The 12679-nt window shown below is 37.8% G+C and overlaps 1 protein-coding gene across 2 annotated transcripts in view; it reads left to right on the top strand.

The window, feature by feature from the left end:
- Nucleotides 1-12679, top strand: part of ECPAS (Ecm29 proteasome adaptor and scaffold) — a 100448-nt gene that overhangs the window by 49368 nt on the left and 38401 nt on the right. For both annotated transcript variants that reach the window (XM_034664257.1, XM_034664258.1), the window contains 11 exons: nucleotides 1029-1114; nucleotides 1343-1421; nucleotides 3244-3293; nucleotides 4252-4318; nucleotides 4400-4522; nucleotides 6617-6720; nucleotides 7127-7250; nucleotides 8463-8543; nucleotides 9704-9929; nucleotides 10348-10439; nucleotides 12231-12365. In XM_034664257.1, coding sequence (XP_034520148.1) covers nucleotides 1029-1114; nucleotides 1343-1421; nucleotides 3244-3293; nucleotides 4252-4318; nucleotides 4400-4522; nucleotides 6617-6720; nucleotides 7127-7250; nucleotides 8463-8543; nucleotides 9704-9929; nucleotides 10348-10439; nucleotides 12231-12365 — 1167 coding nt within the window. The remainder of the gene's footprint in view (nucleotides 1-1028; nucleotides 1115-1342; nucleotides 1422-3243; nucleotides 3294-4251; nucleotides 4319-4399; nucleotides 4523-6616; nucleotides 6721-7126; nucleotides 7251-8462; nucleotides 8544-9703; nucleotides 9930-10347; nucleotides 10440-12230; nucleotides 12366-12679) is intronic.

Below are 12679 nucleotides of genomic sequence, written 5' to 3'. Positions count from 1 at the left end.
ATGGCTTTAGCTAGGCACCTATTACCTCACCTTGATCTTGAACATAAGAAAGCACTCAGCATAATTCTTTGCATATAATATGTGCACCTTGAATTTTATTTTTTCCGATAAAACGTTAGTATTCTGATTAATTCTTTTGTTTCTTTTATCTTACCATATTATTTTGTATATTATAGCATTATCAGATGAATTTTCTAGAAGTCTTTTCCGAATAAGGTAGCATGTGATAATATATTGTCCTGTATCATTTTTAATGTATGTACATTTTGATCCCTCAAGCAGATCGAGTGCCTTGGGAGCAATGCTTGTCTCTTTGTAGCTCGCGGTCCCTGGCTTAGTGTTGGTTACCCAGCAGAGGCTCAGTGCTGTTCAGTCACATGCCTTTGTTAAGTAAGGCCAGAATACTGCTCGTAGTTTTAGAAACCAATGTGAGAAGTTTTTTTTTTTAAGTGTAAGACTGTCTGTCCCATAGAGAGTGGGAATTTGAGGAATTTAGATTTCTTTGACATTGCTGTCTAGTAGCTGAATCTTCTGGATGCGCTATAGGCCTCACCTGTGTAATCTTTGGCCACCTAGGCATGACTACACAATATATGGAGCACCTGTATCCTGCCTGCACTTGTAGAATGCTTTAATCTTGACATTTTCCGTGAAGCTTTTATTATAATTTGTTCAGAATGACTGACTACATGTAATTAAGGAACGAGAGTGGCTTTTTCTGCTCACGTCCCCTGTGTGATACGGAGTGGCAGGCTGAGGGCCCACTGTGAACTCTGTTGCTTTCTGGTGGTAAATCCACAAGTTTTGTAGGCTGTCAAGATCAACCGTGTGTTTGCTCTTCCACAGACTACTGATTGGAGTTAGTGACGGGCTTCCTTAGCTGGTCAGCTAAAACGATTATCTGTATTGAAAAGAGGTGCAGTAATTTTGAATAACGAAGGGTAGTGCACAAGATCTGCTGTTGAACCCTGACTAATAGCAAATTGCTGTTATTAATTGGCATTCTGGACATTGTCCCTTTCTCATAGGTGGTGTATGACGGACTTTTTGGTACAAATACAAATTCAAAATTGAGAACATTATCGCTGCAGTTTGTGCATCACATTTGTATAACGTAAGTTTTTTGAACTATTTGACTGTAAAATTTCAAGCTGTTGGAGTGATCAAATGATTCAAGTATTTCTTTCTTACCCAGAGAGTAACCATGTTTGCTCATCTTAAAAAAAATTTAAGTTTTAAGAGATTATTTCAGTTGTGTCTCTATTTTAAGTCATCATCTGAAAAGATACGCTAATAATGAGATTCTTATCTTGCTTTGTGTATGTGTGCTATTTTTTTAAAGTTGTCCAGAAATCAAGATTAAGCCATTAGGTCCAATGCTTTTGAATGGCCTCACCAAGCTAATCAATGAATATAAAGAAGTAAGTGCCTTGTTTTTTAAATACTGTTAACATTTTATAAGGTATTTTCTGTTACCAACCTTTCTGGTCTACATGTTCGTTTAGTTAGTTACAGTTTGCTATTGTTCCATCATTTCTTAAAATTTTTACTTGAAGTGGTGTGAATTTCAGAAATTACTGCCATCTTTTGCTTTTTTGTTTTTGGAATTAAGTGTTTAAAAATACAGTACGAATTTTGAGGGGTCTTATTCCTTCTTTAAATAACATCTTTTAAAGCAATTGCATTTTATTCTGCTTTTAGGCCCTGTGCAAAAATGGAATGGAAAGAATTACATTTTATTTTATGATTTGTTTCCATATGGATGTTTATTTGGATTTGCCTATATTTAGAAATAGTGTTAATTCTTAAGGACTAAGTTTTTACCAATTCAAAATTCTATAAAAACATGCATTCAGTAAGTTTTTGATTCCTTAAGCTAAGTGGGATGAGGATTCTTTGGAATGCAGGTTTTTGAATCCTGTTTGTCCTTGCTGTGTCACTCTTACCATCTTCATTAGTTTAGGTGAATTTGCTAAAGAAAGTGATATCAAGAACTCTAGTCAGCACGTTCCTAAGTGGTAACGAAACGTGAATGCATGTTTGCAGTAGCATAGTAACTAACACTCGGCCATTTGGAGTTAGAATTGAGTTTGAATCCTAGTTTTGTTCCTCGAGGAGTTGCTTAAAGTCTTCGGAGCTCTGTTCTTTATTAGAAAAATGAAAATAATACCCCATTCGTTGGATTATTGTGAAGATTAAATGAGATTATACACAAAAATTATTCAGCACACCGAATGCGCTTCAGTAGATGATATTATTAGTGGAAAGCTGTTCATTCCTCTACACTCGTGTTTGGGAGCAGCGGTAGGCCTGGCTCTCCTATCTTTTGTCGAATAGTGCTCGCGTGGTTTTTGAGGCCTAGGGAACCTTTCAGAGTAGTTTTATGGCCTAGATAGTCAGATGCTTGGGATGGTTGGTAGAACTGAAAATGCTTTTGGGCTTTTAGGGAGAATCTGTATATGCAAAAATAAATTCGAGAGGCCAGAGAAACCATCGGGCCTTAATCTCTGTACCTCCTGGAGGTACCTGCGTGACTTCCCAACAGATGAATCCGTAAGTGTGGAGAATCCATTGAGGTGTGGAGGAGTGAGTCCTATGCTAATTGTATAAACTTCAACTCACGGAGGTGTTGCTTTGTTGAGTAATCAGACTGTTGGTTTTCATAAAACAATGTAAAATTCTGTCTGTTTGAGGAGGGAACCTCATCCACTTGATGACTGTAATCCCTTTCATTTTTTACAATGGAAGATATGAGGGGAAGCTGTTTATTATCGTGCAGATTTTTAGGTAGTTATTCCCCAGTTTACCGCAGTTTTGGCAGGAGAGATGGCGGGTCCTAGTCTATGCGACCATTGGTGAATTTTCTGATAAGTTAAGCTGTTTTCACAGTGTGTTGAAGATGAATTTTGGTATTTACAGGTTACATAGTGTTGAAAAATATCCTGAACTTAGCACCAGCTAAGAGAACCCTTTCATATATGACCTTTGGAGTGAGTTGGGGATGCAAAGTTTTGTTTTGTTTTTCCTTTTTTAGTAGTGTGATGATTCTGGGTTTGGACTTTTTTTGTTTTGTTTTGTTTTTTTTGTTCAGATGCTAATATCATGTAGTTAGGCAGGGTGAGACCAGGTTTAACAAGGAGTAAAATAATGCATGTAATTGCAGCAAAAAGGTTTTGCCGTTTACTGTATTTTTTGTTTTGTCTGTTTTTTGTTCTTTTTTTTTTTTTTTTTCTTAATTTCAAGGACCCTAAGCTACTGTCAATGGCATATTCAGCTGTTGGAAAACTCTCCAGGTGAGTAAACTCTTCTTCAGTGAGAGATACCCTGTTGGTAAACTAAGAAAAATTATGTGGCATTTAATAATGGATGGAGAATAAATTGGTTGTGATTTTGAAAGGAAATGTATTTAATGGCCATGGTTGTTTAGGAATGTTTTCCTTGTAGAAAGAAAATGATGTGAGACATTCCATTTGAAGATAGATATGTTTCCATATTAAATGGTAGTCTTGAAATGAGATTTTTGAACTGGATTGTGTCTTAATGGGTTACTTTTTCTTGCATCCTGGAGACATTTGATTGACCTTAAGTGTTCTTATTGCTGCTTACCGCTAGTCTTTATAATCACAATCATCAAGGCTTAGCTCTTGAGTCTCTTTTCTGATAGTGCTATATTATGATTCTGGATGACCCTTTTCCAGAGGTGGATTTTTTCCTTCTGCTTATAGTATGATTTCCTCCTTCCACTTCCTCCTGGTTTCCTCTTCCTTCCCTATATTTCAGAGCAGGGAGACTGTGGCACTGTGTGGTGCTGCCAGCCACGGCGCAGGTCCTGCACTGGCCTGTGTAGACTAGGGCTTGCTCTTCTGCCTGTGCAGGGAAAGGATCTTTGGGGCTCAGAAAAAAGCCACCCTAGGTCACCTGATACAGCACTTACATGATAACTTTTAGTTTAAATAGCAGTTTGGTCTCAATTGTCTATTTTTCTTACGTGAAAATCAGAAATGTTAACTGAATGCATGGAATCTTGTAAAGGCAGTATCTGGATAGTATGTGTTTGAATCATGGGTTACTTATATCAGACAGTTGAAGAATTAAATATTTACTTTAAAAATATTTGGCTCTTTGGGGAGGTAATGTTGACATTATATTTAGAGATGAAAATGCAATTCAAGAAAATTTGTGTTTAGTTACATTTTCTTCTAACCATATGGAAATTTATGATTGTAATAATGGTCTTATATTCTCTTACAGTCGAATGCCCCATTTATTCACTAAGGATATAGCCCTCGTGCAGCAGCTTTTTGAAGCCCTATGTAAGGTAGGGAAACACCCGGCAAGTTTATGTTTTTCATGTGGAAATCCGACAGAGAGGGAAACACTATTATTATCATATTTATAGGAAGAGCCTGAGACTCGGCTTGCTATTCAAGAAGCATTATCTATGATGGTTGGAGCTTATAGTACTTTGGAAGGAGCACAGCGAACTCTCATGGAGGCACTTGTGGCTTCCTACTTAATAAAGGTAGGTCCGACTGTGTGAACTGCGATGGTTGGTGATACATAAACTGTACATTTTTAAGAACAGAATTTGAATTGCTTTTTTCCTTAACTATCTTGACAATCAAGAGAATATTTGTTGTCACCTGGACTGAGATTTAGTCATTTATTTTTAAAGATTTTATTCATTTGCAAGAGAGAGCACGAGCGGAGGGAGGGGCAGAGGGAGAGGGAGAAGCAGGCTCCCCACTGAGCAGGGAGCCTCACACAGGGGCTCGATCCCAGGGTCCTGGGATCATGACCTGAGCCAAAGGCAGACACTTAACCGACTGAGCTATCCAAGCGGCCCGGCACAGTGATTTATGATTGATTTTTAATTCTTCATGATGGGCATCTGATTTTAGGGGAGAAGGAGTGGTGGTATTCTCAGAGGTTTTGTGTTTAAAGCCTTTCATGTTGGGAAACTGTTCTTGATGTCGTGTCCTCCAAGTTGAAAGTTTTTTGTCTTACTTGGTAGCTGAACACTACAGTCCTTTGGGGTTGAGTTCTATAGCCAACCCTGGGGGAGGAGCAGAAGGAAAGAAAGAAAAGTTTTATACCTTAAAATCCAGTCTGTAGGAAGTGAGCCAGTACCATCATGCATCGTCTTCTTCCTTCTAGACCTCTTTATTCGGCTGTCAGGGGAGTTTGTAGAAATTTTTGAGTGTCTATATACACATGTGTATGTAATATATAATATACAATATAAAATAATATGGATTTATTTTATTCAGTTCTTTGTGCTCCATTTCTAGGAGTAGAAAGAGGGAGATTAGAAGAGGGAATGATGTCAAAAAATATTGGTATGATAAATATATATTGTCTTACTGAAATTTGGCTGGCATATTTAATACATTGATATCAAGGGAATTACTACGGGTTCAAAAAGGTATCTGGTTTCTATTGAAATATGACAGGATTATTATGTACACTCAGGAACATTATTATATATCGAGTTCCACTGTCAGATGCTTTTGTACATGGTTCATAGTCATCCAGAGTCCAGTGTACATGGTTCATAGTCCCATATGGTGGACAAAGAGGTGTGGGCTTATTTGGAAGCTCATTAGAATAGAATACTTAAATCTTTCCCTAGGTAATCGTACAAGGATGTATGATGCTTGTATAATGCACGTAGATGCTGGTTATACATATGCAGATCAAATCATGGAACAATATTACTAAACCAAAGCTGATTTATATTCTTTTCTCAGACTACATGTAAAGCAACCAGACTCTAGGCTAAATCATATGAACTAGTCTTTCATATCATTGCTCTTTATTGTAGCCCAAGGAATGCTTAAAGAGCAAGAATACCTGAATGGATAGGACAGTATCTATTTCTTAACATCACTCTCATCTCACTGTGTTAGGTTTGTGACTAGAAGAATGACCTTGGGGCGGGGGGTGGGGGGGGGAGGAAGGTACATGAGAATAAGTCTTTTCAGAATAAAGGTTCTTCAGCTGCTTCTCTGTTGGACTTTGTATTAGTAGATTAGTTTATTATTCTGTTTAGATGAATTGAATGTAGTCATGTAGTTGAAACTCCTTTGGAGTCAATTTTAACTAGAGCTAATCTGAAAAACTTGGAGACATTTTGCTTCAAATATACGGAGATTCCAAGTAACCTCTGTTTGTGTTCCCTGCTAAATATCTGAATTTCATTCATGTGACTGACAGTTTGAGAGTTGGGGAAGCAGAGATGATGGCCAGAAACTGTTCCCAGTGACTGTGGTACCAAACTTGGGTGGAAGATGAGCGTGTACAGGGACATTCTCTGGCTGTGGTCTTGGTGGGCCTTCCTGCTTTGCTTAGAGGGTCCTTTTAGCTCTTAAAAGTACTTTTTAAGCGATGCTTCTGTCAAAAAGACTTTTAAACAACTTGATTAAAGATTTTCAACAAATGATTTGTCTTAATTTTATTTACTTAGACATACTTATTAAAATCACTTCATTTTTGATTGTTTACAATAAGATGACTTATCTTGACTGGAATGAGCTGTTGGTAATTGGATTCTTCTTCTTCTTTTTCTTTAAAATCTGTATGTGTTTGTGTGTGCATGTATTTATGTGTCAAATAGCCTGAAGTTCAAGTTCGACAGGTGGCTGTGAAATTTGCTAGCACGGTGTTTCCCTCAGATCATATACCTTCCAGATATTTGCTCTTACTAGCTGCAGGAGATCCGTAAGTTTCAAAAGGTGTTAATTTGAATTTGGGTTCATTTTAAATTATTTGAAAATTACTAAAATTTATATTTTCAGTGTTGCTTTATGGAATTTAGAAGCAATTCATTAAAGAGTTAAAAATACAGCCCTTGATATGATAGAGACCTGTAGTTACACCCTATCTTGTTTGTTTTCTGTGGGTAAGCTTTAAAGATGCAAGCCAAGTAACCCTTCAAATCTCAAGAAATTTCCAAAAAGAAGTAGTTTCTTACAATGTATTTTATGACTCTTTGCTTAGATAGACAAGAATATATTTAAGACATTTTCTCAGATCCCCAGTTGTCAAATAAAATGTTCGTAATCATCAAATGATCATTCTGCCGTTATTGCCATTTATTTTTTATTCTTATTTGTGTTTCTGTAAGACGGGAAGAAGTTCATGGAGAAGCACAGCGAGTATTAAGGTGTCTTCCTGGTAGAAACAGAAAAGAAAGTGCTTCTAAGCAGATGCCTTCTTTCCCGGAAATGGTGTATTATATCCAAGAAAAGGTATGGCATTTCACTTCAGATAGTTAGTTTGGTCTTAAAGTGAATCATGAAAATAAACATGTATTTTTTTAAGTGACACATTTAAAATGTTAGCACTAAATGTTGAATAGTAGTAAGGTTTCTAACAATGTTAATATTTACGATGAGGAAGAAAATGCAAAAGAGAAAAATGTAATTCTTGAAATCGATCTGTTTTGGCCCTGTCTGAATGACTTAAATTCCTTTAATGTTCTTCAGCATTTTGGCTGGGTTTAAAAATTTTCTCTTTGGTATGACATGCTTAAAAATATGCTTAAAAAAATCCTTTTTTAAAACATTTTTTATTTTTAAGGATATTATTTAGAAACTGTTAATTTAAGAATGCTTCAGGGAACAGTTCAGATTTTTTCCATTGTGATCATAAGAGAACATCACATCTGCTTTTGCAAGTCTCCTGTGTGTGCGCAGTTCTCTCTGCTGGTGGATCGGACAGAGTATTGGCTGTCCTGACCCCCAGTCCTGATCCTGTGCCACTTTTCACGTCAGTGTTTGAGTATGCTGGTGGTCCTGGCTATTTATTTAGATAGACATCTTAAGGGAGTTGGAGGTCAGGACTAAGTAGCCATGATTTTTTTCTCTGAGGCACAGTCATATTTGTGGTCAGAAGATGCTTTTGTACTCATCTTTTCCTCCTGCCTCCATTAGTAATGAAAATAACTGGCCTGCAGAGGCCTGTGGTGACGGTGTTTGTAGATGCCTAGAGTAGGTTGTTTCTTCTTCTTCTTCTTCTTTTTTTAATTAATTAATTTATTTGAGAGAAAGAGTGCATGCATACACCCGCAAGGGGTAAAGGGGAGACGGAGAGAATCTTAAGCAGACTCCCCGCTGAGCACAGAGCCCGATGCATGGCTCAGTATGTCACGATCCAGAGATCATGACGTGGGCCGAAACCAAGAGTCCGATGCTCAACTGACTGAGCCAACCAGGTGCCCTGAGCAGGTTTATTCTTTTTAAATAAGCCGGTAAAAACAGGAAGAAGAAAAGACACCACACCTGTCATTTAGGGTTTGAGGGACATGTGCAATCAGCATGATAGATGGAAAAATGCTTTGATTAGAAAAAAACAGTAGCAGACAATAATGTAGTTGGAAGTACAGTTATTTTTGACTTGAGGAAGGGCACACGTGCTCCATGTTTCAGTAATTGTGTTTGTTTTTGGCTTATTTTTATTAGGCTTCCCATCGAATGAAAACTCCAGCTAAGTACATGACTGGGACCACTGTCCTTCCATTTAACCCAGCAGCCTTTGGAGAGGTAGGACTTGGACCTATTTCCATTTTGCTGTCTCTGAACATTCTAAAAGGTGTCACACCCAAAGAGATGTCTGAATTTTTTTGTGTTTTAGATAAACCCATATTGTGATGTCATTGTCCTTCACCAGATTGTTTATTAGAAAAACAGTGTTGGGTAATTGGTGTTATTTTAATTTGTAATGGAGTCTGTAAATATATCTCAGTGAGATTCTCTTTGCGGAAGAATTGGGTGCTCTGCATTGACTACTATTGTGATTTTACAGCAAATTAGATTTGAATTTTAAAGCCAACGCTGTGTTGAGGCTGTTTGGATTATCTGTTGTTTAGGTGATTGACTTGCGCTAATTAAATGACAAGAGGTAATCTTGTTCAGAGTGAGTAAGAATACTCACAGTGGAACTGCTGCGGTTTTTAGCTGTCAAGGAAAGAGCTTCAGGAGGACTCCTTGGTAGCCAGCTTATATCAGAGGTTTTTATGGTGTTGTCTGTACTCTTATGATTTGAACCCATTTTCTCAAATTCTTACGTTGGTGGAGATTAAATACAACTGGAGTTCCACAGGAATGGATGATTTGCCCCAGGTTTCTGCTCACTTTCCCTTCCTCTTCACTCCCCCCTTTTAAAAAAAAATAACAATTTTTATTATAATTGTTTGGACTTTATCTTTTAATTTTTAAAAAAGATTATTAGAGAGAGAGAGTGCGAGAGCACACACATGAGTGTGAGAGTGGGGGAGGCGCAGAGGGCGAGAATCTCCAGCAGACTCCCCGATGAGCGTGGAGCCAGTTGCGGGGCTCAGTCTTACGATCCATGAAATCCCGACCTGAGCCGAAATTACGAGTTGGAGGCTTAACTGGCTGAACCACCAGGCACCTCTGTAATTGTTTAGACTTTAAAAGTCAAGTTTGCATTTTAACTGCATTAAACTCTACTAAAAACACTCTGGATTTATAAAAGCTTGTTATGTAAATTGTGCTCCATTATGATAATTTCAGTGAACATACTGAGTCATGTTTTCCAGCTTTCCTGAGGATTGTTGAATAGCTTTCTGAAGGAGGGTGGGGGAATGAAAATGGGAAAGTGTCATTTTGAAGAGTACCCTCTTGGGGTACTCTGATTTCTTGAGGAGCTTGTCTGGCGTTCTTCTTCCTCCTGCTTTTAGATAGTCCTGTACTTGCGCATGTGCCTAGCGCACAGTGCGGGAGTGGTGCCCACGTCCCAGAGTTTGGCTGATATGCAGGACCACGCCCCAGCCATCGGGCGCTACATACGGACCTTGATGTCAGGCAGCCAGGCGACATCCTCCTCCTCTTCTTCCAAGAGTGGAGAAACCAACCCTGTTCAGATCTACATCGGCCTGCTTCAGCAGCTGCTGGCAGGTGTTGGAGGTAGGAGGTCGTGCTGCGGAGTACAGATGTTAAAGCACTTGTGCAAAAATCTAATCTTAAACTCAGCTGAGAATTTGTAGCAAAATTATTTTCTCCCTTCACTACTGTAACTGAACATTAGTCTTTGTTTCTTTTCTAAACTTACTTGATTCATCCTTGATATACACTATTACGCTTCTCGGAAAGAGAATGTTTTTACTTTGGAAGTGGGTGTAAAGAGCAGGGCATCTTTTTATAGATACTTAGCCTATAAATTTGCTATTTTGGATCACATACTGTATTTAAGTTGATTTTTATTTTGTACAACTGGGGAATGCCTCCTAAAGCAGTAGCCTTGTACTTGAAAGGAATTTTGTGAGTCCTGTGTGTTTACCACTTTTCTTGAAGCTAAAATGGTTCTGAATTCTTTCTTATTTAGGTTTGCCAGTCATGTACTGTCTGTTGGAAGCTGTCTCCGTGTATCCAGAAAAACTGGCTACCAAATTTGTAGACAAAACTGAATGGATAAAGGTACATCCTATGCATGTGTATTTCTCTTTGATTCTGTCTATTTTATACTTTAGTCTTATAATTTCATCTTCCTACTAGTGTTCCTAGACCTTTCTTGCCTTTGGGTTGTTTTGAAAACTCTTTTATCAAGCACTTTGTGGGAAGCGTGTAGGTCAGTGTATCTCAATGATCCATCTAGGTGAGAATGAGAGAAGAATTGAGAATCATATAAGTAGAAAAAATATCTATATATTTTCTGTTTTAGAAGTTAAAAAAATAGATGTGTATAGCTTAAATAAAAAATGTGTAAACTGTCTCCTTTCTCTGTCTCCCACCTACCCAAATCTCCCAACTTCCTGCCCCTTCTTCACTCACCTGACAAACATATGTATGTCATCACTTATTTCTATATGGTGTACTTTCTAGAGTTTATTTATGTATATACGCACAAATAAAAATAATTCCTTCTTTTACACAAAAGGTACATAGTTTTCACGGTTTTATTGTTGTTGCAAGTGTTTATTCAAATTCTAGTTAGTTAACATATAGTATAATTTTATTATGAAGTTGTTCTTTAACTTCTCACACTGTTGTGTACCCTAGAATGTGGAGGTATTCTGTAGAACTATAGGATGTCCTCTATAACAGCTTCATTTTTCCCTTCGTATGAATGTGCCATGATTTATTCTAGAACCTCACGGATGGTCACTGAGGTTGCTTCCACTCTGTAGCAATGAACAGTCCATCACTTTGAATATAAGGAAATCTGTTTTTTAGATGGATTCCCCAGAAGTGGAATTGAGGACATAGACTTTCTCAGTTCTGATGGAGAGTCCACATCCTCCGGTACCAGTTTACACTCCCACGAGCCATGTAGGACAGCATTCCTGTCTCATGGTCACACCAAAAGCATTGCCAGGTTTAGCGAATAAAAAAACAAGCTTCTCAGTTAAATATGAATTTCATGTAAACAATAAAAAATTCTCTTTAGTACAGGTATGGCTTATACAGTGTCCCATACCTCTTGGGCTGTATAATACAGTTCTTTTTGGAAGTTGGAGCTTGAATTATGGTAAAATGTGCAGATTATCTCTTAGTGTGAAAGCACGAATGTAATAGACCAAGAGGTGTGAGTTTTGTGCTTTTCTGGAAAATCCAGCCTCATGAAATTGCTTCGGGTTTAAAAAGGATTTTTTATTCCTTGTGAATATTTGCTGATTGTAAAATGATTGCACAGTTTTTGACTTTTGATCATGTAGATGAGGGGTCCTCGAACTCTGGTCCATGTACCATATCTGCCTTGTCTCCTGTTTTTGTTTGGCCTGCCAGCTAAGAATGGTTTTCACATTTTTAAATGGTTGAAAAAAATCAAAAGATGAATAGTGTTTTCTGACGTGAGAATGATGGTGTTCATAAAGTTTTATTGGAACACAGATACCCCCCTTCATTTCTCGATTGCGGCTGCCTTTGCCCAACAGTGGCAGAATGGAGTTGTTGCCGCACAGACCATGTGGCTTACAAAGCCTCGTTGGCCCTTTACAGAAAGCATTTATTGACTTCTGTTTTAGATCATCTGTGCATTAATTCCGTCTGTTTTATGTCTTACATTTTTGATGAAAATGCACAGAAGGTTTTGGTATATAATTCAGCTTTTGTTTTATTTAGACATAGCTTATTGTGTTATTTTCTCACAGATACCAATAGATCGAACGATATAATGTATCATTTATTCTTTCAGTTTTGAATGTCAGATGTTGTCAGTAGGAAGATGATTGTGTATCACGTATATATTTGTTTTTCTACACCGCTCAGAGTCTGATGAATAGCAGTAAAGAAGAGATGCGTGAACTGGCGGCGTTGTTCTACTCTGTGGTGGTATCTACGGTGTCGGGGAATGAGTTGAAGTCAATGATAGAACAGCTTATAAAGACCACAAAAGACAATCATGTATGTTACCTGTTTTGTCTTTGTTCTTTTTTGTGGGAGATGGGAGAGCTTTCCAAAAGCATCTGCTATGTTTTTAGTTCTTGGGTTCTCATTTCTAAAAGGAACTTTTATGATTGTGAAGAATAGGTGAGATCGATAATGCATGATTTGTTCAGTCCATTCAACCATTGGGAGTGCCTTGTGTCTGATCGGCACTGTTTTAGGTGCTAGGAATACAGTGGGGAGTGAATACACGAGGATCCCTAGTACTTAGTTCCTTTTTTCAACCCCCATCTAGTATAACCTGTCATCAAGCCTGTTCTCTCAGGAAACAC

The sequence above is a fragment of the Ailuropoda melanoleuca genome, chromosome 7, assembly GCF_002007445.2.
Source record: "Ailuropoda melanoleuca isolate Jingjing chromosome 7, ASM200744v2, whole genome shotgun sequence".
Classification (NCBI taxonomy): Eukaryota; Metazoa; Chordata; class Mammalia; order Carnivora; family Ursidae; genus Ailuropoda; species Ailuropoda melanoleuca.
Note: the sequence above shows the minus strand (reverse complement) of the source record. Positions and strands in the feature narration are given on the sequence as shown.